This window comes from Medicago truncatula, chromosome 5 (genome assembly GCF_003473485.1).
Source record: "Medicago truncatula cultivar Jemalong A17 chromosome 5, MtrunA17r5.0-ANR, whole genome shotgun sequence".
Classification (NCBI taxonomy): Eukaryota; Viridiplantae; Streptophyta; class Magnoliopsida; order Fabales; family Fabaceae; genus Medicago; species Medicago truncatula.
In genome coordinates, this window is record NC_053046.1 from 39,526,032 (window position 1) to 39,550,589 (window position 24,558).

The following is a 24,558-nucleotide window of genomic DNA, read 5'->3' on the forward strand; positions in this document are numbered from 1 at the left end:
GGGGACCAAATATGAAAGTTTGTAAAAATTGGGGGTCAAAAACGCGTTTAAGTCAATAGTATTTGACTAAAATAAGAGAATAATTACATAAGTACTTGAATATATCGTTAAGTTTTATCTCAATTGACAACAATATCAAAATTGTTAGACTGTGCGCTATGATCGGAGTTCGAACCTCACTCCTCCACTCATCAAAATTGTTAGACTGGGCGCTATGATCAGAGTTCGAACCTCACTCCTCTACTTATGTGTTTTTCCAATAGTTGTTGTTATTTCGTATTAATCAATTGAAATATATATTTAGTTTGCCTGTTTTACTCAAGATAAAGTATTAATAGAAGATATATTTTGGAGTGCTTATAAGGTTCTTATATATTCACAAATGGAAATATTTTATATTGGATTTAATTCATATTCACTTTCTTGTGAAAGCTTTTTCCTTGTCAATTTATTGTATTTATCATATCATTAAAAATATTTGATTTTAATCCGAACTAATTCTAAAGTTACACATGTGATTGGCTGACATAGAAAATGTATCAAACTTAAACTTTTACAATTTTAATTACCTTTAAATATTTTGTTGGAAAAAAAAAACTCAACCATTACGTGTTTTTATTAAAATATTAACGTGCTATATTTACTTTGTGTAAAAGAGGTAATAATTTTTATCATAGTCACTAAATCAGTAAACCGGTGCTTATAAAAAAAATAGTCACTAAATTGGCCCACCTTTAACATTCTTCGCACCAAAGTCACCAAGCAATGATCACAAATGTGTTTGACCACAATACCGTCCAAATATTTTAACATTAATTTCTTTTTGTTCACATATTGCCAATTTATAATGTGAAGAATGGAGACTCCTTTAAGGAGTGGGAGAAGGTGGGTACTTAGGTATAGGGTGGGGAAGATGAATGGTATACGGCGGAAGGAGAAAATTAAGTAATACCGACACTTCATATTAAAGACGTGTCTGAGTGTGTGATATGAAATTACCTATAATGGGTGTTTATATGACAACAGCCGGCCATTAATTTAATTACTTTAGATCTTGAGTCCCATTTTTGTTTTTCATTGTATATATTTTGATTGAGTAATGTTATTTATCGCAACACATTTTCTAACACTCTTTCAGATGCGAAATTCAGAAAGATACAACTAATTTCTAAAAGGATTAGCACTTGTGCTACAATTTTTAGCTATACAACATCACAGATTAGATTGCTCACACTTAGACCAGTATCTTTCTCTCAATCTTTCGTTTTTGTTTACATCATTTGCAAGTTTCTACAATGAGTTTTACCATTTTATTAATAACATTAGCTCTAATATCCTTATCACAACCGTCCAAGGTGAGATTCAAACCATGTCTCTTATAAAGTTACAATGTTAAGCTCTAACCGCTGAGTTGACACCTCTCGGACGTAATGAGCTTTACCATATGATATTTCTTGTTAGAAATTAGAAAGTGGCAGTCACCTCTCGGACGTAATGAGCTTTACCATATGATATTTCTTGTTAGAAGTTAGAAATTAGAAAGTGGCAGTAAAGGAAAAGAGACTATTTTCAAATGAAAAATTAATAAATAAATATATACAATATACAAATTATCTTATATATATATAATTGTTTCATGAACATTACAATAACTCTTGGTTCTAAAATTCTTACATAAACTTCATGCTTTACAAAAAATAACAGCATGCAATACAATATATATATCAGTAATATGTAAATATGTCCAAACAAACCTACAAGAAGAAAGCTGAAGAGGAAATAACGAATAAATAAATTGACTTCAGACATTAAGAATATTATACTTTGATGATGATACTAATATATTAATATCATTTTGCTTCTTGCTTTTGCATATCATCTTCTGTTTTCCAAACAACACCCTGCAAGCTTGTTGAAAGTTTTTTGTAGAACTGCAAAGGGTGAGGCAAATGGTTTTCAATTAGATTTCAAAGTGATGACAAGTGTCACGCGTACAAATTCCGTTATCATGATATATTATGACTTAATGATTATACACCAACAATATAAGTAATGAAACATGATTGGTGGCTGTGTACAATTTGTTTACACTGTCAATGCATAGTTCTCACAATTCACACATTATCATGACATAGAAGTTAGAACATTCATTTTTGAAACGTGGGAGTCAGAAAAAAGATTAATTTTGATGCATTCTCAAGGTGAAACTTTTTACACCGCCAACCAATTACAAAACATCATTTGTAGGACTTCTAAGGTGGATATGATTTGAGTCGAATATTTTGGAATGATTATATTTACACTGTCAAAGCATATCAAATAAGTTCATCAGAAAATGTAGAACAATTAAACAAAAAAAGGGGTAGAAGGAAACCTTATGGAACTCCAACGTATCTCCTTTTGCTTTCCTTACTTCAACCATGTGAAGAGAAGGTGCCACTTGAAATACCTATTTACAATGACAACCTTAATACAAGAATATGACATAAAAGTGTACCACATTACAAAAACACAAAAATGAAGATCATATACCTCTGTGGCAACATTAAGGTTTCCTTTCCTTCCAGCTTTCGAATTTGCAAGCCTCATCTGCAGGTAATGGTTTATTAATTTCATAAAACATCATTGAATCTTTTGTCTTTGTTCGACTAGAAGCCGATATTGAGTTGCAAAAGTATGGCTTACCTTGAAATTTTTCTTCTGCACATCAAAGCCAAGAGGTTTAGCAGCTTCTTCAATCTTGTTGATTATCTCGTCTGCAGGAGATTGCGACGTGAACCTTGTTTCCCTTTTAAATCCCTGCATAAAGAATAAAGCAACACAAAGTTAACTAGTTTTAAGAAAAACAAAATGCTTGTTTATAGATTAAAATGAATATGCATGTTTTTCCTTGTATTTGAATTCTCCATCTCTTTCTGAAAAGGCCAAACCGCTAGCTTATAACAAATAGGTTATAGTGTTTAAGCTCGTATGATCAAAATAGGGTTGTTTGGTAACGATCTTCTCTCACAAGCTTAAAGCATTTTTTCACTAACGGTGTTTTTTCATATTGTACTACAAGTAATGTGTACCTTATAGTGTATCATTTTTCTCTATTTTTACCCTCGTTATCTTTGTTTGAAAACTTTAAACATTAATTAAACATATATTTTTTATGTCATTTGTATTTATCAATTACAAACACTTCAAATTCAACCGGCTTGCTTATCCGTCATCATCTATAAGCTAGCTTATATGCTATAAGTTATAAATTCATCTGCTATCAGCTAGCTTATTTATCATGTGGTACTTTTTTCCAAACAAAGCTTAAATATTCATCACAATCATGGAATATCTCGGAAAGAATCTTATTATGTAAACTTGCAAACCTGTTCTACATCAAACAAATTTTCAAGGTTCAGCCCTCTAGACATGGAAATCAACTCAAATGCATTCATGGATGTTGGCTGCTCTTCTTTCTTTTCTGTCACATGGTGCTCCTGTGAATATATATAGACAAAATCCTTTATGATACAATGTTCCAGAACTAAAATAAAATCAAATATCAAAACCATATTTAAAAAATCTTCAACGTACTTCCGAATCTTTAAAGACAGCTTCTACATCGTCGAGGTTGGTTTCCCCACTTTCCTCAAAAACTGGAGGCTTATAATCTTTCTTAAACCATTCATCATCCAAAATCTCAGCCATGGTGATACGCTGCCATACAGTTGAGGAAGTCAGATTCGCAGGCAAAAATTTAACTAATTTGTGTAAAAATAAACATGACAATGTAGTTGATTAGTTTTTTTTTCTCTTTAGCCTTTTGTTGGAGTAGGATATAATCTAAATGTGCTTCTAACACTTTAGGGTCTGTTTCGTTTAAGAAAACATTTAATGTTTTTATTAATTATTTTCATTCTAAATTGCAAAGCTGCCCCTTATTTTTACTCTATCTTCTGTTTTCACTATTACAAATCTTTGAAAACCAGAAACATAGTGAAAACAAGGGGAAATTTTTCAATCAAAAGTGAAAACATAAAACGAAAATAAATAAAGTTTTCTTAAACCAAACTGGCCCAAAAATATCTATTAGCATGATTTACATAACCATGGAATCAAACCGATGCAGACTACGTCGGCCAAACTAGACCTTATAATCGTTAGATTACAACTACATTGTTAAACAGCGGCTATAGCAGCACTATAGCATGGCGTAATTTGAAAAAGTCACTATTGTTCTGTGATACACTATTTACTACAAAATGTTGTCAAATAGCGGTGCTATAGCACTGTTGGGTAGCAAAATTTGAACTAACCGCTATTTTCTGAGATCAACAATCGATAATACAGGATTACAAACAGCCAATTTACATGACAAGAAGCAGACAGATAATAAAATGTTGTTTCTTACAGTCATGGGATTGGGATCCAAGATTCGAGTTATCAATTTCCTTGCACTGAAAGAAAGCCACGGGGGGCAAGTAAAGTCAGCAGACGAGATCTGTGGATCAAGAAACGAAAGTCATAAAATGAAAACAATTCAAACAGTAAAATTGGAGGGGGGAAAAATGTTCAAATGGTGCGCACTCACTTTTTTATACAGTTCCATAAGATTAGGGTCATCAAAAGGCAAGTAACCTGCAACCAATACAAAGAGGATCACTCCACAAGACCACAAGTCTGCAGTTGCCCCATCATAGCCTCTATCATTAAGAACCTATATATATATAACAAGAATATATATAGTTAGAAAGTGATTCAATATGAATTTAGAAATACACACGACAAAGTAACATGAAATAATGCGGCGTTTGTCTTTACCTCTGGAGCAACATAATTTGGAGTTCCACATGTAGTATGGAGAAGTCCATCATCCTGTAAAGAAAATCATTTTGTAAGATATGAATCAACCGGTTTGATGCATGAGAACTTCATCGAGTATAACAACCAAGAAAAGAAAAATTCAGAAGGCAATGGATCATGCTTACCCTAACTTGCTGGGAGAGTGCACTCAATCCGAAATCGGAGACTTTAAGGTTGCCATAAGCATCTAATAGCAAATTTTCTGGCTGCACAAAGTTCATGAATACCAATGAAATTTATGTTAAGAGTTTTTTTTTATAATTATATCAATACATTGTTCTGGCATCAGCATATATGAATGTCTGACAAATGGCTCTTACCTTCAGATCTCTGTGATAGACACCTCTGCTATGACAATAATCAACAACATTTATAAGCTGCTGGAAATACCTACGCGCTTCAGGTTCACCCATCCGTCCATGGTTTACCTTCACAACAAATACTCCATTAGACACGTACAATATTTTCCCCCATGCAGTTAAAGATGGAATTCATGTATTTTGATCCAACGCAACAACATTTAAAAAACCAACAGATTGTGATTGAATAAGAAAATAAGGCTCATGATTTGCGGACTCCATATGTCACCAATTAATCACCATTTTGAACTGATTGAAAATGAAACAACAAGATTTCATTTACTCACAATTTTGTCAAAAAGCTCCCCGCCAGTCACAAACTCCAAAACAATATATATTTTTGTCCTGCTTCCCATGACCTGTAAACAAAAATGTTTCAACGTTAGAATCAGAATTTGACAAAATAATAAACTGTGTTGAGAATGAACTTGACTTCTCTTATTGCAGATTGACTTCCTAATAAAGTAAATTTTGTTTAGTTGGAAGGTATGCACTAGTGAAAATGCTAGAGGATACGCAAACAAGACAACACTATCATCAAATTTAGTATCTGCATGGTTAGTGAGATTAATGAAAAGAAATGTCATCATGTCAGCAACCTCATATAGTCGAACAACATTTGGATGCTTGATTAACTTCATGGTAGCAATTTCCCGCTTGATCTGAAAAAACACATTAAAACATATAAGAGACTTGACTTCATCCTGTGAGGGTCTAAGTGTTTGTTTGAAATGAACAAAATTTGATGGAAATAAAAGATCATGCATGAAAACTGAATTTTGTTCCTTTGTTTTGATGTACATAATAACGCAGAAAGAATAAATTTACATTTACATGTGGAATCCACACTCAAAATGGTTTCCACCCCCCCAAGGCGGAAGGAATGAAAAAGTTGTACCCTGTATTCTTTTAATAGTTTACAGGATTGGCATATCAAACATTAATATTTATGTCATTTCACATATATCTTCTCATTTTATATACACAAATACAATAAACCAAGAGAAAAGAAAAGTTTTAACATTCTTCACTCTTAATTTCTAACCTGCCAAACAACTAAAAAATCATCTCATATTCTACTCTTATTCTTTCCGTCTACAATCATTATTTACACTTTCTTTCCGAAACCAAACAAAGTCTAAAGCAACTACAAATAGTTATGCAAAAGAATAATATGCATCTGAGTTCTGATGTCTAAAACCTCCTAATGATATGTTTAACAAAAGCTAGACTTTGTCAGAAAATTACTTAGCAAGGAAGTTTTAAATTGCGGTTGCCATTGCAGTTAGATCACAATCATTGATATTACAGAAAAGAGCAGACAAGTGCAGCTCATACAGCAAACAATTATGTCATATAAATGTATGTTTTTCAAGAATTAAATGAAGCAAAAGGACTAAGGGAATCTCCAAAAACCACCTGCTCAGCCATCTTGTGCTTGAGAACTTTCTCTTTGTCAAGAATCTTGAGAGCCACGGCTTCACCTGTCTCAGAGTTCCTTGCAAATTTCACCTTTGCAAATGTTCCCTCACCAATGGTCCTTCCAACCTCATAGATACCGACTCTACGCTTAATTTTAGGCTGACTCATTCTCTACACCCTTTTAAGCTTTTCCGTAAACAGAAATTCTCCTCGCTTATTAGGAATCTCTACCTGAAATGCATATCAGAATTCAGTTCCTAAACTAATCCAAAACTTAAACACTGAACAGCAATGTGTGTGTTTAGGAAAACAGTTTAATTCATGTATTAAGCAAATTAGCTAGTAATTTCAAATTTTAAGCAAAACAATAATTTGAGTCCAAGATGCAAACTATTTAAAACTATTCCTTCCTTTAAAAGAAATAATCACTAGTTTGGTGTAATCAGGTGCTAGTGTGATTTCACCAAACTCGCCGCCAATTCAGACATGCTCTAAGTACTAGAAAATTCTTAGAGATCCAACAACTTTCAACCAGCAATGCAGTTAGAGAGATCTAATTGATGCTAGATTTAAGTTGAAGAGAGAAAAATGAACAATTTTTGGTATGAGAAAAAACTTCAAAGTCTATCTTCTAGTAAATAATAAACCAGAATTCAGCTTGAATATGAAACATCCAGTCAATTTCAACATTACACACCAAAAAATCACAAACTTTAGACACTAGATTTGTATGAAAACCATCAATGTTCAAAAAGGTCCTTAGTTCAAAGATCATTCATCATGAATTACTCACAAACATCAAACATCAATCACCAAAAAGGGTACTAATGAGACCCACCCCACAAAAAAAAAGACTCTTCAAATCAAAAAGACAAAAGGAAACCTCCAAAAAATCCTAAAAATTCAATTTTTAAAAGGATAAAATTGAACTTTATAGTAAAGTTGGAAAAATCAACATAAAAACAGCTCAGAAAACCAATATATGATCCAAAGGGTTGCTGAAAAAGAAATAACAAACCAAACCAATCTTTTTTTTTTTTTTTTTTCAAATTCAATAACCAAACATGCTGCACAAGACAATAAGCTAATAAGCTATATATACAAAACATGAGAGAGAGAGAGAGAATACTTTGAAGAGATAAATGATATGGCAGTGGAAGGAATGAAGAGAAGGTTGATGAATATGTGCAGACTGTGAAGAAGAGTATATGTTTGGCTTTTGATTATGGCCAAAGGGTATAGTATAAGAGAATTTTGAGACAACAACTAACAAAACCAGACAAAAAATCTTTGTGCCTAATTTTGCATTTTCATCAATGAATTATGGGAGAAAAAGCTACAACAGTTACACATCAGTGCTTATCTGGTTTTCATAAAATGTTTGTCTTAAAAATAAATAAATAAAATATTTGTGGAAAAAAACATTGACAGATAGGAAAATATTTCTGAGGTTGTTGTTCTTAACAGTTCTGCAAAATCATAATTGTTTTGTGGTCACAAATGTTTCTGTACATCTCTTACAAGCTATATTGTGACACTTCAATACAAAAATTTGAGTTAAAATGGTGTGGTGCTGAATTGATTTGCAGTGAGAATATTATTTTATTTTTTGTCATTTGTTTTATAGTCTTTGATTTTGACCATTTTCTTTATTAGGTTGCTTTGGTTCAATGGTTTTTGACTTCTTGTTACTTGATATAGAATTTAACCATTGATTAGAATTATCTTTTGGTTATACACACTTTAAGAATTTTTGTTGATTTATATGTTATTTTTAAATTGATATCAACACTTATCTAAAAGAATTTTATTTTTTAAATATATTGAATAACCGATCTACATCGTCCTTATTACATACTAGATATATCAATTATTTAGTGAACTTAAAACATAATTTTTTATTATATAGAGACTAGAGGGACTGAGGGAATATTATTTTATGAAAAGTATATTTTGACTTTTTTTTTTTTATAGAAAAGGGAAATATTTTAACTATTTATGGTAGGTAAAAAAAAGGTGGAATAATAATAAGGAGTCACGTGTATCATAAGTTCCTAAAAATAATAAAAGTAATTTTTAGTCCTTGAAAGCAATAAAGTGGAAAAATTTAGTATATGTCTTTTTTACTTTATTTAAAAATTTAGTCCTTTTTTTTTTTGAGGGAATTAAAAATTTAGTCCTTAAAAGCAATAAAGTATGTTGTCACGGTACTAAATAATTATCTTTTGTTTAAGTATCTGTTCTAGATAACAAGTATCTCTGGTGACGGGTTCATAATTTTTTAACAGTGGAGGCATCATATATAAAATTATCTTATACGATTTTTTATATTACGTAAATTTTGAATGATTTTTCATTTTTAATATCAATAAAAATATTTTTTTTTTTTACATAAATAACTAAACAATCATGTTATATCTCACATAGTTTCACATATTCTTGATAATATTCATATTATCAAGAAAGAATTTGAGATATGTGACCAAGAGAGAAATAATTTGTAATAGGTATGGGTTATATGATAAAAATGTTAACTATTGGTACATTATACTACTAAAAAAAAGTGTTTCTAAATTTTTTGTGTTGGCACAAGCCCACACATGTGCCAACATGCATCCGTCCCTGCTCCAGTGGCGGAACCAGGGGGTGACAAGGGGGAGCCACATCCACCCTATCTTAAAAATAAAAAGTAAAAATTTATACACTTAAAATTACCATAATGTCCTTCAATTAATATGAAAATTACCAATTAGTGCATGTATTATTAGTTCCGAATCAATTATTGATGATTCTAAGTCACTCGGAAAGTGTAAAGTGTTTAAATTTTGAATGATCGATTTTTGGTTTATTACAACTTAAATGTGTTGTATGCAATATGATTCATATATTTTAGTTTATTTTAATGGCGGCCATCTCATACTTTATTGTCTGACTCTGCCATTAAGTGTTTCTTCTAATGCACTATTTAAGAGTTTCAAATTTAAAAATTATGTAAGGATTGAGGTTCGAACTTCAAACGCTCTACTTGTCAGCATTTCTCTTTCTTTATTCACCAAACAAAGTATTACCAAGGTATGGATTATGATGTCTTTTTTCCTTTTCAAGAGTGAAACATTTTTTTTTTTCTCAAGAACTACTAAATTGAGTCGACTAAAATAACTCTTCACTCTAATTTTAAAAATAATTCATTTTTTTAATAACAAATCATATTCATTTTCTTAAATTATTATTCTCAAAAACATTCTTATATCGACATATCTTATCTTAAAATCATTGTTATTGGCACTCATCATGTTATCACCAACAAAATACATCTTTAGTTTGACGATAAATTTAACAAATTCACAATAGTGTTATAATTTTGCCGAAACTTCAAAGTGTAGATTTTACGAAATTCATGCCAAAATAGTGTGATTCGGTCAATCTAGGTAATATGTGAAAAACTTTTTGGTTGGTTTGTGAATTAAACAATAACAATGTATGTGTATAACTCAACTTCTTCTATATCATCTCTCTTGAAAAAATTGTTCGCATCTCCTCTTTATTTTGTTTTTTTGTCAAACCTTTTTCTGACCTCTATCAAGTTTCTTCTAACATTAAAATCACATCCTTTGGTATTGTTTTCTCTCCAAAAAACAACGCAATGTTTCCCTTGCCCATCATAACCATTTCTTTTCTCTTCATCAACAGCAAGATAAGACAATTGGTTTTTTATTAAAGGTGATTTAATATGTAACATCCCTAGGGTAGGGCCAACCATAACTTGATTGGAACCTTAAAAGATGAGTTTTATTTAAGAGTTCGGCATAAAGGTAAATAAAGTTTGATATAAAAAATTTCATTAAAAAATCAAATGAAAACTATCTAATAGATGCTACCCAAAACTTGAGTTTGGTCCATCAACAAGTGTTTTCTATATATTCGACCCCTGATAGTTTGATTAGGTTAAGGTGTCTTCGTTATAGTTGTAATTTGTTCATAGTTTTCATCTCATTTTTGTTTGAATTAAATTGGACATATTGTGACATGTTGGTAGGATACAAAACAAATCAAAATGTAGCAACTTCAATCAAACAATTTAATTTAAGTGGTTAGTGAACTCTATCAAAGAACGAATCAAGTAAATAATTTATCTCAAATATTAAAGGATGATGTGGTTTATCATCGTTGAAGTTGTTCTAAAGACAACCTTAAGCTTAAGCTCAAATTATAGTCTAATAGACAGTCATGAATTCCACCATCAATAATACTTTAAAGTACCGTATTTTTATTGGTAGTGTGACTAGCAATGCATAAAATACAGGGTTATGCTAACCGGTATCCTTAAGGCAATGGTTAAGGAAATTAAAAAAAGAAAGTTTTAAGTTGAAAATACCACTTTTTAGACTTTTGAGGAGTTGAATGCACAAGTTCCAATGCGAGATTACTATATTTGCTTCTTCCATCCCTCAAAAAAAAAAAAAAATATTCTTCCAATGTCTCCGTGAGCTTAGTTCAGTTGGTAAGGACAACGCATAATATATGCAAGGTCCGAAATTTGAACCTCGGACACCACAAAAAAAATATTTCTCCAATAATATCCTACTAGGATTGTTTTCATGTGGATCTACATGGAGATGTCGTAGTTTAAAAAAATCTATTTAAAAGTCTATTTAACCAAAATGAACACACTACAAAACATAAAATAAATTTCTTTTAGAAATATTAGGCCAGGCTGGTAAGTAAATATGAATAACTTTTTATTATTAATATTAGTAAGTATATTAGGTTTTATACTTTGGTTTAGATCATAAATTTTTCTAACCTTTTATGTAATTTAAGTTTATTAACCTAAATTAATTTTTCGTACATTTAAATTCATTATAAACTATAATTGTGATATGATATTATATGTAGTCATATTTTCATTTATGCGTTCTCGCGAGCTTAACTCAGTTGATAAACACAAATGAACAATGCATTGATGCATATTAAAATTGAGTTTTGTATTGGTATATCAGCTCTATGTGTCTTGGATGTGACTCTGAAACAAAAAAACATTATACTTTTGGAGAATCAGTTTCTTTTTTTCTTTTAAGGGGTGTGCTGGTGCATCATCAATTTGAATCAATAATTTTCCACTTTACATTACATAGTTAATAGTGTGTGTGAATTTTTTGTTGCTAAGCTATTAAAAAAAAAAAAATCATTCAAGACAAGTTTCATAGTTAAAAAAAAAGACAGGTTTAATAGTTAATTGCCGTGATGCATTGTTATTCCAAATTCCAATATGTCGACACAGATCTTTCATGCCTTCTAAACGTACCATCTATTTCTATCACATGCCAAAGTATTTTTTTATATTTCAAATAATACGACAAAAATAATTATGATTAAAAAACAACAAATGATTCGATGCGACTGTTAGAAAATCCAATGCAAGTACTAAACAAAAATAATAAGATGACTTCTGGTGTACACTCATAAATTAAGGTGTATCGGTACTCCTGTTTTTTAAATTTATACACTACAGTCAATTTTATGAAATAAATAGTTATTTGTCGGCACTTATATCTCAGAAAAACACATCATTCATTGTTTATAAGAATCATAATAAGTTTTTTTTACATATTATCGTATAAAATAATCAAAGTTCTCTATTACGAGCGATAAAAATTCAAAAAAAAAATCAATTTTAATTCATTGATGCTTTTGGTGAATACGATTTTAATCATTATAATTATAAATGATAAAAAATAATATTTTTGTTCAAAAAATAACTCATTTAACTATAAATTTAAGAGTTTGGTGTACCAGTACACTCAAATATGTTAGGTGTACCGTATAATTTTCCAAATAATAAATGTTTAAGTAATTTTAAATGAGACTTGTGTTTCAGGACATTTTTTAATGATAGTTTTTTTTTTTTATAAGCATTTCTTCATGATAGCTTAATATATACAACCTACAACTTGGATAAAAAATAATTTAACCACACTATCTCTTTTTTATTCTGAAAATGAGTATTCAGCATATATAAATATTTCTCGTATAATTGTGGTTGATTAAGATGTTTTTAATTGAGCACTAATAAAGAAGAGATGTTTAAATTAAATTGAGCACCTAGAGTATTAAAAAAACACGTCAAATCAAGCACAATATTAGTGTTGGAATGGTGTGAAAAGTGCAAGACTGGTTTCTGTCACCAAATAGACATTAAATTAGTATAAATAATTCAAATAGGGTGTTTCGATTTAAAATACAAACAGAAAACTGAAAGAGACCATAGATAAAATAATGAAGAGAGTAATTTATAAAGAGAAACAAGAAAAAAAAATTGTTTAAGCGCTTCTTTAAAAAATAACATTGAAGACGAAAGAAATTATTAGTATTAATTAAAACGACTCTAATGATTAGAGCTGTCAAAACGGGCGGCCCGACCCGTTTAGGCCCGGCCCGGCCGGGCCAAGGGCTTTTAAGGGTCGGGCTAAAAAGCCCGGTTTGAATATGGGCTGCAAAAAATGAGCCCGAGCCCGGCCCTATACGGGCTCCCTGGCTAACGGGCCAGCCCTGGCCCGTATTTTTTCTTCCCTTTTTCATTCTTTTAAGTACGGAACATACATAAATATGTCGGGCTAACGGGCCAGCCCGGGCCCGTATCAGTCTCTCACACACACAGACCACAAAAAAAAAAAAAAGTTGTATTTTTTGCGGGCTTCCGGGCAGCCCGGAGCCCGGACGGGCTAGCCCTAACGGGCCAAGGGCTTTTACGGGCCGGGCTAAAAAGCCCTCTTCAATTTCGGGCTCCAATTATTCGGCCCAAGCCCTACATTTTATTCGGGCTTTCGGGCCGGCCCTTACGACCCGGCCCATTTTGACAGCTCTACTAATGATCATTTTTCTAAAACATCATGATTTTATAATTTGAAAGAGTAATTCAAATGAACATTTGAAATAATAATCTTAAATGCTTAATAAAAATAAAAAGAGTGTTTTCACGAACATAACTTAGTTGGCAGACTCGGGTGTTGCTAGCAGCTTGCAAGATGCAGGAGGGTCGCATGTGCTTTCTTCTGCTAGGCAGTGGGCAAAATCGCATCATGGAAGACTTAAGTACAATATAGATGCGGCGTTTTCGGAAGTTTTAAATCGTGTTGGTGTTGGGTTATGCATCCGGAATGCTGCTGGAAACTTCATTAAGGCAAAGACATTGTGGACTAATCCCATATGTGCACCGGAGATAGGGGAAGCGTTGGGTCTGCTACCAACAATTCATTGGATACATGAGCTACAACTTTCAAATGTAGATTTGAGATGGATGCAAAGAAAGGTGTTGATTATTTTCGAGTTTGGAGCAATAGTGGACGAATGTAAAAGATGTTGTAATGTTTATTTCGAAAATTCTAAGGTGGAATTTAGTCGGAGACAAGTGAGTGAAGTCCCTCATACTCTTGTCAGAGAGGCCTTGTTCTCCCTATAAAAAAAATAACTTAGTTGAGAGAGACTTCCAATATACGAAGTTTGAACCTCAAACTTCTCAATTATTCACTTTAAAAGAGTGAATTTCTTACACTTTTAAAATAGGTCTCACATTAAGTGTGTAGATTGCATGTATATAGATACAATGTTTTTGTATCTTATAATAATAATAATAATTTTTTTTTTGAAGAAATCAAAATGAAATTATATAACACCAAACAGCAATACCCAAGCACAAGGTGTGCCTAGAATACCACTAAAATACAAGAGTTTAAGTAACAACAAACAGAGGTTTACACTAGGTAGTCAACCCCAAACAAGCAAAAGGGTCGGACCACCATCTCTGCGTACCATAAGCAAACACAACTTTTTTAGCTTTCATCCACCCCAAAGATAACAATTTAACCTTATCTAACAATTGAGGGACAGTATTAAAAGAATTATTGAAAAGACGGTTGTTACGCTCACTCCACAAAACCCAAGCACACAAAAGCCAAATAAGCTCCAAGAATGATCTTTTTGCTTTAGCAAACCCTGCCAAATGAGTAAACTGCACAAGATGGTCTGAAATGATGTTAGGGTCCACTCCTGAAAAACCAATCCAATCACGCACATGCTGCCACAAAGATGCAAATGTAGTACAAGATAAAAATAAATGACTGGTTGTCTCCACGTGACCACAACCAGAAACACATAAGATATCATCCGCGGGGACAACCCCACGAATCGCCAGATTAGCTTTCGTTGGTAATCGATCTCGAATAAGCCGCCACGCAAAAACTGAAACCTTCAAAGGAACCTGAGGATGCCACACTAAATCAAAAGGTAATCCCATCTGCGAATCACCCCCAGACGTCAACAAATCATAGGCACCTCTCACAGAGTACCCCTCTGCAGTATCTGGAAGCCACTCCCAAAAATCTGAAACATTAGGAACCAAACAGATATCAAATAGTAACGCCCTACACTCCTCTAGTAAAAGCTCCTCCCAAGCCCACAAACTACGCCTCCACCTCCACCCCTCCCCATCCTGCTCCATACCCAAAGAGAACAAAGAGGCCACCGTAATGGTTTTATTCTCTGCTAAGTCAAACAAGCGGGGAAACCGCACACAAAGCGGAGTACCTCCAATCCATCTATGCAACCAGAACAACGTCGTCGTACCATCTCCCACCCTCCGTCTAATACTATCACCGAACCACCCTCCACCTGTGTCACCAACGCCATCACGAATCCTACCTACCTCCCGCCACCACAAGGAAACACTCCGGCCCCCCACCTCCAACCTCCCACCTACTTCGCCATAACGGGCGACTAAAATCTGATACCACAACTCTTCTCTATCAACTAACATCCTCCAACACCATTTACCTAGTAAAGCAATATTAAACTCCTTCAATCTCCTAACCCCCAAACCTCCAAACTCCTTTTTAGAACATAAAGAATCCCAACCTATCCAAGTAATTTTTCTACAATCCTCACTCCCACCCCAGAAAAAATTATTCAATAAAGATTCAATGGAAGAGATTATACCTGTTGGAGCTTTGAAGAAAGAAAGAGCATAGACAGGCAGAGATGTCAGAACTGATTTTAGGAGAGTCAAACGACCACCAAAAAGAGAGAAACCTACTATTCCAACCCGACAGTCTAGATTTAATGCGATTAACGATCGGTTCCCAAAACTGAAGTCTCCGCGGATTACCACCTATAGGCAGACCTAGGTACAAAAAAGGAATTTTACCCACTTTACAACTCAACACCGCCGCTGCCTCAAACAACCATGAATCAGAAATATTAATACCCACCAACAAGCTTTTATTAAAATTTACTTTCAATCCAGACAAAGATTCAAATAAAACAAGAACAGCTCGAAGTGCCCTCACATTAGCCCAACTTTTTTCTCCTAATAAAAGAGTATCATCCGCAAATTGAAGATGCGTCACCTCGACCTGATTAAGCGAACCAACCAAAAACCCCTTAAAAAATTATTCTCGACCATAGCTTTCATCAAAATATTGAGTCCTTCAGCCGCTAGCAAAAACAAAAAGGGGGACAGAGGATCCCCCTGACGTAAACCTCTCTGAAAATGAAACTCATCAGTAGGGCTGCCATTAACAAGAACAGCAGTAGTGGCAGTACTCACACACTCACAAATCCACTTCCGCCACAAAACCGGAAAAGACATGCCTTTCATAATCGAATCCAAGTAGTCCCAATCAATAGAATCATAGGCTTTTTCGAAATCCACTATAAATAACATAAGCTCCTTCTTAGACTTGCGTGCCTCATCAACAACCTCGTTAGCAATAAGGATTCCGTCCAGAATTTGGCGATTTTTAACAAAAGCAGACTGAGTCTCCGCCACCACACTACTCATCACCAACCTCAATCTGTTAGCTAGCAATTTTGCTAAAATTTTATACATACTTCCCACCAAGGATATCGGTTGAAAATCGTTTAACCTCTGAGGATTATCCACCTTCGGAATAAGAACGATGAAAGTAGCATTAATACCTTTAGCCAGCTTACCATTTCTATGAAACTCAGAAACGAACCTCATCACATCAACTTTCAGCTCATTCCAAAATTCTTTTATAAAACCAAAATTGACTCCATCCGGACCTGGACTTTTAAAGCTATCACAATCCCAAATAGCCTCCTTAACTTCCCCCTCGGAAAAAGGTTTAATAAGACTACCTCCCTCCCCCACCGACAAAGTCCGGAACTGGAGATTAGAAATACTAGGTCTCTCCACATCCTGCGCCTTAAAATGCTGCGAAAAATGATTGAACACCGCCTGTCTAACCGGATGAACCCCTTCAATCCTCTCACCGTTAACCAGCACAGAGATAATAGCGTTACGTCGTCGACGCGAAGACAAAATAGAATGAAAATATTTAGAATTTGCATCGCCTTCACTAAGCCATTGATTCCTCGATTGTTGCCAACATATACTAGTATTCAACCTAGCCAAGGAATGCAGATTAGTCGAAACATCATGCAACTCTTTACAGTCGTCATCAGACATCACGTCAAATTCTCCTCTACCATCTAGAACCGCCAATCTCTCTTTCAATGCTGCGATTTTCGCTGGTAAATTTTGCGCGTGCGACACATGCCAATTTTTCAAAGCCAGTTTGATCAATTTGAACTTTTCTTTTAACACATACCCGCCCCACCCCTCCACTTGAAAAGAACTCCACGTAATCCTCACAAATTCCTTATAACCTGGATTGTCGGACCAGCATTTAAGAAAGCGAGACGGACGCGGTCCCTAGTTTTCTTCATCCACCGAAAGAATCAAAGGACAGTGGTCAGATAATCCTCTCAGGTGAGCAACTTGAATACAATAATAATAATAATAATAATAATAATAATAATAATAATAATAATAATAATAATAATAAAATAATAATAGTAATAATAATAATAATTCCTTCAAAATAATAATAATAATAACAATAAAACAAACTTGCACGAAAATGTGGAGCCCTGCCGTGCCATATTAATATTCTTCACAGCCACAGTTCCATTTATGTATCATTTGATTTGATTAGAAAGTCACTTTATTTATTGGATATGCTTTGAATATCCTTTTTTCGAAGAAGCTAAAATTGCTTTGAATATCCTTAAGATTGATACTTGGTGTTTTAAGTTAAAGGATTTTTGTTTAACACCAATTGCTTAAAGGAGTCTAACTCGAAAATTTTATATTTAACGTGGACTTTATGAAATGAAGAAAATTTATAAACAGAATAAAGATTGGAGTGAAGATTTTGTCAAAAAAAAAAATTGGAGTGAAGATACTTTGGGGGAACAATGTGATTCAAGTACCACCTCCAACGTCTCTCTCATGTTCAAGGTGCCATGTAATTTAATATTGTGCAGTCCATTCAAATGATGAATAAGACCGTGGCTGATTAAGAATTTTACAAAACCTTTTTTTACAAAATATACAATTTTATGAACAAAGCCCTTTAAAATGGTCTATAATAGTTAGGGCAATGTTTATTTTTCAAGATATGAGGTATTTTGTATCAATGGGAGTTTACAAATTAAAAAGATAATGGATTAAAATTAGTACCAACTTATTCTATTTTATTTATTACAATTTTTTTTTGGGAAAGCGAAGAAAATATATTAAATGAACAAAAATTGTTCCTCTAATACAAGACGTACCAGAGAAACAAAGAGTCAAAGTATGTTACAACACAAAACTACTACAAGCACAACAACAAAGAAAACTTAGGAAATTGCTTTTAAACACATTAAAGAATTTAGCATCCAAGTAATTGAAATCAAACAATACATAACACGCTTTTAACCACCAATAAGAATGAGTTTTGACCTTTTCGAGTAAAGATGTGAGAAGATCAGTCTTTTAATTAAAGATCCTCCCATTTCGATCCTTCCAAATAATATACGGTACTGATATCCAGGTAATATTGAAAGTCAAATGAGAGTTTTTTGAAAATCCACTAACCCCTTAAATTGGAGAAGACGATCAGATAAATTCCCATGAGAAGTCAATGCAAAACCTAACCGGTCTGAAGTATAATTCTAAAGGCGACCATAACAGTCGCATTTGAAAAACAAACGATCTATGTCTTCCAAACATCCACAATTAATCGAGCAATGAATATTTAATGCAATAATACATTTCTCCAAAATAAATTGTTCTTTGTTACAATCTGATTTAATAATATGCACCAAATAAAAATGTTAACCTTAGTCCCGTGAGCATAGCTCAGTTGACAGGGACATACATTGTGATATGCAGGGGCCGGAATTCGAACCTCAGACACCCCATTTATTCTCCTTGAAAAATGTGAATTCTAGCAACTAGATTACTAGAAAAAAAATTAAAAAATTGTTAACCTTAAAATGAATGACCTTAACCCACCAATAGAGTCTTTTCACATTTTATTCCGATTGAACATCTAATATGAGGCTTCCAACATAATTACTCCCTCCGGTCCTATTTATAAGAGAATTATCTATTTAAAAATTCAGTCCAAATACATTCACTTTTATTGACCTAAATTTATCTTATAAATAGGATCGGAGGAAGTATGTATTTAAAGCGCAATAAGGGGGAGCAAAGCATCATTCGCTTCATCTAGTCACTTCCACTTCCACTTAACCACCGACAAAAAATATTGATATATACACTACGTACCTTTTTATACAAACAGACGAATATGTCCTCAAACTAAAATGATCAAGTTAAAAATGAAATAAAGGGTCTCGTGAATACAATAAGAGAACCGCTAATGAGTTTTCTACGTGCACTTTTAAAATTTTACTTCCTCCGTTTTAAAACGAATGTTATTTAAGGTTTTTACACATATTATAAAATAAATTAATTAAAAGAAAGAGAAATGTTATTTTACTAAATTATCCTAATTAACTATTGTTTTATTTTTTATTAAAGAAAAAATAATACTTTAAAAGTAGTATATAAAGTATTAATTTATGGGTATAATTGAAAAGGAAAAGTTATTATTGCATTGAAAATTGAAAGTGACATTCATTTTGAAACATTTTTTCAGTTAAAAACGACATTCATTTTAAAACGGAGGAAGTATAAAGTAAGTTTTTATCGAAATTCCTACCTTTAATAATTTGATACTACCTTCGGTCATATTTATAAGAAAATTTTAACTTTTTAGATTAACTGAAAAATTGATGTATCTTATCTAAAATATAGACTAAATATATCGTTTATGCAATGAATAAAAAAGTTAAATAGGATTGGAGGGAGTAGTATATTGGAGTGTTGGTGAGGTCGAACTTGCCTCGATTTGAACACTTATCAAATCTTGGTTTCATGGTTACTCTCTATAGAACATGAAAAATAAAGAGATAGGATAAGAGGAATAGCTTGTATAATGAGTAGGGACATATAGGGAGTAGAACAAATTGTCCTTGTTGTTCTGTTGTTAGCTGCAAAATTTGACACGTAATTACTATAGCCCCAAATAACCACGCTGGCAAATCCCACGAGAAAGGCAAATCCCGATAGTGTATAGACATTGGATATATTCTCATTTTGAATATCATGACATTATCAATGGATGAATGACTCTATGGTTTGTTGTCCACTTGAGCTAGCTAGCTACAAATTGTATGGCCCTACACATGTGCAGCAACTTAATACCCATATCACAATCATGTCACCTCATCGATCCATGAGAAGAATCAGCGCTGAAAAAGATGGATTTGCTTGCTTACAAATTTTTACAGATTAGGTAAAAATAAGAGAAATAATCCTTTTTATCCGGCGTTAACTTGGAACTGCGTACATCCAAAGCACATTTTACTAAGATCAATGTACTTGTGATAGTTGAACAACCATTATGATAATTTTTGTGATAATTTTCTCTCTCATACTCACATCATGTTACTCCATCCGTTCCTTTTTAAGTGTTACTTTTGGAGAAAATTTTTGTTCCTATTTAACTGTCACTTTCAAAGTTCAATGCAACATTAAATGTTGTTTTACCAATATTCCTTAGTTATTAATTGCGAAGAGAGAAATATATGAAATGAGATATTAAATGAATAAAGTCATTATAGTAAAAGTATAGTTTATTGCATCAAAATTAGTATCAATTGTTGATTGTCTTGGTTTGTGTAAAATGTCAAATTGTGACAATTAAAAAGGAACGAAGGTAGTATCATTTTCTTTCTCTATTGCTTTGGTTTTTGTGCCATGACCTACATTTTTTTTTTTGTATATTTTGGTTGTCCCACAAGTTGTCACATAAAATGGTTGTTCAAATAATATTCCTCTAAAAATAAGTGGCTCATTTTATCAAGAGCATGGGCAAAATATAAGCTACACAACTATAGTAAAAAACGGTGTTTCTTCCAAAGAGAGGAAGTAGTGGATCAATCCCAATTCTCAAGTTCTCGAAAGAAAAGCACAGGGCCATTACTTTTTCCACCATATGACCTTCTCGCACGCCCTATGCAAATCACCAAAATGCCCTTCAGATTTTATAATCCAGAACATTTATGCGTATTCCGGAATTTATATTCCGGACAACTGCGAAGTATAAAAGAGACTTCACCCCCCATTTTTACAGTTTTACAGTTCCACATTCAACATTCACTCTCTCTCTACATTATCCCAAAATCCGAACACCACAAATCTTGTCCAAATTTGGAGTTTTGTTGCTCAAAAGCACCGCATTTCAACCCTTGTCAACCAGCATGGAAGGTTAATTCGATTTATGTACATTTGCATGGTTAATTTGGTAGTTTTATTTTTGGAATTCTGGTCGGGTGCAATCCGGATTTCACTTTCCAGACTGGATTGTTGATGTCTGGAATTTGAAATCCGGACGAACCCAAAATGTTTTTTTTTGCTTCTGTTATGTGCTGTTTGATTTCCCTAATTTGAACCCAAAATGTTTTTTTTGCTCCTATCTAATACTCGGCGCGTAAGGGAGGCAGGGCATGCATCCCGTAGGAAAGCGCGTAGCCAACGGCTAGAGGATGAAGGTGGTGTTCCTCCGAGGCGTCGGGGTGCTAGAGGGCGTTGTGCTGATGTCGAGCCTAGTGTCGACCATCAGCCGGAGCAGCAAGAGTATATGGACTTGCAGCAAGAGCAGCCTGATGTGGGCTTGCAGCACATGGAGGAGCAGGAGCTTGAGGAGGAGTTGCATGCTATGGACGTGGAAATGGAAGATGCAGAGCCACGAAAAAGGCAAAAGAAGGAGAAGGTGGTGGACCCTGAGCCACTAGATGACTATCCTGGTGGGCCACACGAGACTGGCCTCCTATGGAAGTACCATGTGCACGTAGCCAGGAAGGCGGCTGATGGCGAGATATTTATTAATGTTAAACTCACTTAATTAATGTTAATCTGTGTGAAAATAATGTTGATATTTGTGAAACTTCCTGTTTATGTAATGTGAAATTTGTTTGTGAAGCCATAAGTTTAAACTCACTTTGTTAATTTTAATTATTTGCAGTGGAGTGGAAAATTAAAATGCATCAACAATGGAAAGAAGATAGAAGAGATGCATGATGATGACACAAGACCTATCATGGCTGCACGGTGGTGGGAGAACAGATTGTAGGGCACCGGCCTTGGTTGGCTCCAGGATACCAGCTACAACATGATTGACCATGGTCTGATATGTGCCTTTGTGGAGTGGTGGCATGAGGAGACTTCTAGATTCCACCTTCCATTTGGGGAGATGATAGTCACACTTGATGATGTGGCCTCTTTGCTGCATATCCCCATGGAGGAGCACTTGGCGTCTGATACAGGTGATGCTCTTATTGAGGTCGACAAGACCAAAGGTGAACATTGTCGATTTAGCTACCTGGAGAAGATCTTCAAGGAGCGTTTGAAGGAGCATAGGGATTTGGCGGCTGAGTATGGTGTGACTGAGGAGGTGGAGAGGTTATGGGACCAGGCTGTCCGCATATATTTGCTATACTTGGTGGGGATCAAGATATTCACTGACAAGAGCCAGTGGGCTGTTGATGTGGTCTACCTGAAGTTCTTCAGAGACCTTGATCTTGTTTCTAGTTTTTCATGGGGAGTTGCAACACTAGCTCACTTGTATAAGGAGCTCAACAATGCTGCACATTGAAACTGCAGTCAGGTGGCAAGATACCTGACTTTGTTGCAAGTATAAATTAAAAACTATGTTTTATTTTTTTAAATGTAAGTGTATATGGTTTGTATATTTATATGTGGTTGTCTTTGGTGCAGACTTTGGTGTTTCATTACTTCTCAGGTATGGGAAACAAGGATGTTTGGGAAAATTATGTAGAGAATCAGTATCCACGTGCGATGTTTTTATTTTTATTTTTTACCATTGTCTAGTTTAGGCACAGTGGACCACTATAGAAACTATCTCGATGCGCTGGATTTGACGAGGGTTGTCATGGCCCCATATGGAGTGCGCCGTTAGGCACATTAGTTTGAGCGGGTCAACCTTTACTCTAGATGGCTGAGATTCGGAGACCGAATGGTGAGATATCTGTCGGATAGGGTGCTTCGTCAGTTTGGGTGGGTTCAGACCATACCGAGACATCCCGTTGAGAGTGCAGCTATTGATGTTAATTTGGAGGAGATCACATACCGCTTTCTCCGTGCACGTGATTATGCGCTGACACCTCAGCAGTTGGGAGAGCCTGCAATTCATGGTGTGGAGGCAGAAGATGAATATATCGATTGGTTTTATCGACATTCCCATCCACGCATGATTCTTCCAAACATGCCGGTACCGGTGCCGAGGCCACCGGAGCGTGAGATCCTTGATGTGCGAGCTGCTCATGAGGATGGAGACCTTGCCTACTTACATCTTAGCGGAAGGATGAGCCGCATTAGAGACCACATCTATGCTATGATGAGTAGTGGTCTGGTGCCGAAAGAGACTGAAGAATGACAACATTTGGAGGACGCGTTGAAAGAGGTGCATGATGGGAAAGTTTACCGTCGTCGGGGAGCTACTGATGGTGGCAGGGGTGGTGGCAGTGGTGGCAGAGGTGTTGGGGGTGTAGTTATTAGGGATTGATTGTATTTTATTTACTTTTAATGTTTGAATATTTTGGATCATAATGTTATGTAACATTTGGATAATTATGTTTTATTAATGTTTGAAAATTATAACAGATGTCTTCTGCCTTTGTAGTGATGCATTCTGGATTATATAATCCGGACATGTTTATTACTTTCCGGATTATATAATCCGGAACCGTCGTTCACCACCCACTTTTGTTGACTTTCAACGGGGTGATTTACACTATTCGAATTATATAATTCGAAAATGATATAAAATGTTTGGATTATATAATTCAGATTCATCTATTCATCACCGACATCTTCATCCATCAGGATGATGAAGTGCCAAAATCCACGAATAAATCCGGAATTAATATTCTGAAAGTAGTTCGGATTATATTTTCCGAACAAAGGGTATTTTGGGAAGAAAAAAAAAGGCGCGCGAGGAAGGGTATATGGTGAAAAAAGTAATAGTCAAAGCACAATTACACCACCAAGTGCCCTAACGGCCCAACACAGTAGAAATTGCATCACATTTTGTAGCTTTTAAAAACCACGGTAAAAATTGCCCCGTAACGTGATATTTGAAGACTGGACGCTTATAGAAACATATGTTTAATCACATAGCATCGCATGATAGTTTAGTGAGATCTATTAGCAAGTAGAATTCACTTAATCATTATTTTATCTTTTGCGTCCACCTCTCTCGTAAATGGACCATAAATAAAACAAAGTAAATGAAACAAAATTGAACTCGTTTAATTGACCTCACGAGCTCACACTTATTTTTACAACTTTTTCTTTATATATATCTTTTTTAAGAAAAGCTACATTGACAATGAGCATGCGTATTTGATTTAACGTCAAATAATATCTTCGGCATAAATTTGAGGAAAAAAATAGAGGAGGGGCAACTAAATTGCAAAGGAGGAAATTAAAGAGTGA

General features: G+C 34.1%; 2 protein-coding genes across 2 annotated transcripts; both read right to left on the reverse strand.

The window, feature by feature from the left end:
- Positions 1–1,593: 1,593 nt before the first annotated feature.
- Positions 1,594–8,202, reverse strand: LOC11432900 (CBL-interacting serine/threonine-protein kinase 3). Its single transcript, XM_003617097.3, has 15 exons — positions 7,756–8,202; positions 6,624–6,857; positions 5,804–5,866; positions 5,492–5,563; positions 5,166–5,273; positions 4,971–5,051; positions 4,804–4,857; positions 4,574–4,699; positions 4,394–4,483; positions 3,577–3,699; positions 3,369–3,479; positions 2,686–2,799; positions 2,533–2,589; positions 2,375–2,449; positions 1,594–1,931 (listed from the first exon to the last, which is right to left on the reverse strand). Exons 2-15 carry the CDS (start codon positions 6,792–6,794, stop codon positions 1,851–1,853), a joined length of 1,326 nt encoding a protein of 441 aa, XP_003617145.1. The 5' UTR covers positions 6,795–6,857; positions 7,756–8,202; the 3' UTR covers positions 1,594–1,850.
- Positions 8,203–14,382: 6,180 nt separating this feature from the next.
- On the reverse strand, positions 14,383–17,112 carry LOC112422185 (uncharacterized). The gene is made up of 3 exons (XM_024785020.1): positions 16,081–17,112; positions 15,914–16,033; positions 14,383–15,510 (listed from the first exon to the last, which is right to left on the reverse strand). The coding sequence occupies exons 1-3, from the start codon at positions 17,110–17,112 to the stop codon at positions 14,383–14,385; spliced, it is 2,280 nt and encodes a 759-aa protein (XP_024640788.1).
- Positions 17,113–24,558: the final 7,446 nt, after the last annotated feature.

Bases quoted from the DNA above. Each gene is read 5' to 3' on its own strand.
- LOC11432900 (XM_003617097.3), bottom strand. From the start codon at position 6,794: ATGAGTCAGCCTAAAATTAAGCGTAGAGTCGGTATCTATGAGGTTGGA. The intron at 5,052-5,165 runs GTAAGAGCCATT...AACTTTGTGCAG, and splicing joins TCTATCACAGAGATCTGAAG to CCAGAAAATTTGCTATTAGA. The intron at 2,590-2,685 runs GTAAGCCATACT...CATTACCTGCAG, and splicing joins TGCAGAAGAAAAATTTCAAG to ATGAGGCTTGCAAATTCGAA.
- LOC112422185 (XM_024785020.1), bottom strand. From the start codon at position 17,112: ATGTCTGATGACGACTGTAAAGAGTTGCATGATGTTTCGACTAATCTG. The intron at 16,034-16,080 runs GTCGAGAATAAT...TCGCTTAATCAG, and splicing joins ATATTTTGATGAAAGCTATG to GTCGAGGTGACGCATCTTCA. The intron at 15,511-15,913 runs GTAAATTTTAAT...TGTTCTAAAAAG, and splicing joins AATCTTTGTCTGGATTGAAA to GAGTTTGGAGGTTTGGGGGT.